Here is a 1884-nt window from a genome sequence, read left to right on the forward strand (position 1 = left end):
TGAACACATATAAGCTGATATTTGCTCCTTTTACGGGGGTTGACAATCACAAAAAATGTGTGAAGTTTGCAGCGGGGCTTCTATGAAATGAGTCTGATGACGATTTTGCATGGCTTTTCGAATCTTTTTTGACCGCAATAGGTAGAAAGTATCCTAAGTGCATAATTATAACCAGGATGCCGGCATAAAGGCAGGGGTTAAAAAAGTGTTCAAGGACAAAACTCATCATAGGTATTGTATGTGGCACATTATGAAAAAACTACCTGATAAAATGGGCTCTACGCTTTATAGAGAAACAAACTTCATGAAAGAGCTATGTGCGTGTGTATGGGCAGAAGACATTGAGCCGGCTGAGTTTAAGGAACGGTGGTGTTCAGTTATATCTTGATACGGGTTAACCGAACATGAATGGCTGACTTCAATGTTTGACATGAGAGCTTCCTGGATCCCAGCATATTTCAGAAATTTGTTTTTAGGTGGACTAATGTGGACCACATCTAGATCTGAGTCCGAAAATAGCTTTTTCGGAAATTTCATGAATCCAAACTTAACTTTGGTGGAGTTTCTTATGATATTTGAAAGTGCTATGGACGCTCAAAGATGGGAACAGTCCAAATTAATTGTCGATTCAAAAAAATCTTTCCCTAGTCTAAAAACACCTCACCCTTTGGAGAAGCACGCTTCTGTGTTTTACACTCCGGTCATATTTTCTGAATTTCAGGTCGAGTGGAACGCTGCCTGTTTTACTTGTGGGGTTAAATTTTTAGGGGTTAATACATCAGACAACATTCCCATCCATGATCGTGAGATAAATAAGGTATATTATGTTGGATTTATTCTTGATGGAGTGAAGTTAAGCTGCTCATGCAAAAAATTTGAGAGGCATGGTATCCTGTGCCGACATGTTCTCTATGTGTTGAAGGAACAAGAATTTGAGAAAGTTCCCAACCATTATTTGCTAAGTAGATGGAGCAAATTGGTTCTATGTCAGCCACTTTGTGGTAATTTGCCTGAGACCTTGAATGAAGATTGCAGTGCTTTAGAGGTTCAGAAAATCAAGCTTGGCAACCTATGGTTTGAATTATTCTCCTGTGTGACAATAGCAGAACAGAAGCCGGAGTGTATCGATGAGTTAATGGACCTACTTAAAGGTTTCAAGGACAAGATGATCTTAGAAAGTAGCCCGTCTGAATGTAGTAGTGGTGTCACATGTGAAAAGTCCAGAAACAAAAATAAAGAGCTTGAAATGTTGTTAGGTACAAAGATACCGACTGAAGTTACGGTTTTAAATCCTATACAATCAAAGACTAAGGGGTCTGGAAAACGACTTGTATCCCAAAAGGATAAAGCTGTGCAAGAACATAAGAAAGCGCCGAGAAAATGTAATGCTTGTGGTGAATTGGGATTCCATGATAGTCGGAATTGCCCCGGGAGAGCATGAAAAGCATCAAGTTCTGATCAGGTAAAATACTAATTTTTGTAGACAACAGTTGGGAATATACAATTCTGACTCTAATTATGATTATAATTTTAGCTTTAAATTTGGAAGGCTTTGATGCAGGTTTGAGAAATTGAAGGGATAACAGATGGATATTGCAGACAAAAAAAGAAGAAATATAAAGATTACAGTAATCAAGAGGAAGGAATGACACACAGTGAAATACCATAGTTACGCCCTTTTTTTTCGTGAATTTACATAAGTCAACTGGTGTAACTACAAAAATTTTATATGGAACAAACATTTTTTGTCATAGATTTATGAACACCATAACTTTGGAACGGCCCAAACCATATTTTATTTAAAAGGTGTAACTCCGACTCATATTTTGTCAATAAAATACTAATGTTTGTCAATGTTCGATTTACGTATCTTGGAATATAATT

At 37.2% G+C, this 1884-nt stretch overlaps 1 protein-coding gene across 1 annotated transcript; it reads left to right on the forward strand.

The window, feature by feature from the left end:
* Nucleotides 1-421: 421 nt before the first annotated feature.
* On the forward strand, nt 422-1441 carry LOC141639048 (protein FAR1-RELATED SEQUENCE 5-like). The gene has a single exon (XM_074448231.1). It carries the CDS (start codon nt 422-424, stop codon nt 1439-1441), a length of 1020 nt encoding a protein of 339 aa, XP_074304332.1.
* The last annotated feature ends 443 nt before the right edge of the window (nt 1442-1884 follow it).

This window comes from Silene latifolia, unplaced genomic scaffold (genome assembly GCF_048544455.1).
Source record: "Silene latifolia isolate original U9 population unplaced genomic scaffold, ASM4854445v1 scaffold_264, whole genome shotgun sequence".
Taxonomy (NCBI): domain Eukaryota; kingdom Viridiplantae; phylum Streptophyta; class Magnoliopsida; order Caryophyllales; family Caryophyllaceae; genus Silene; species Silene latifolia.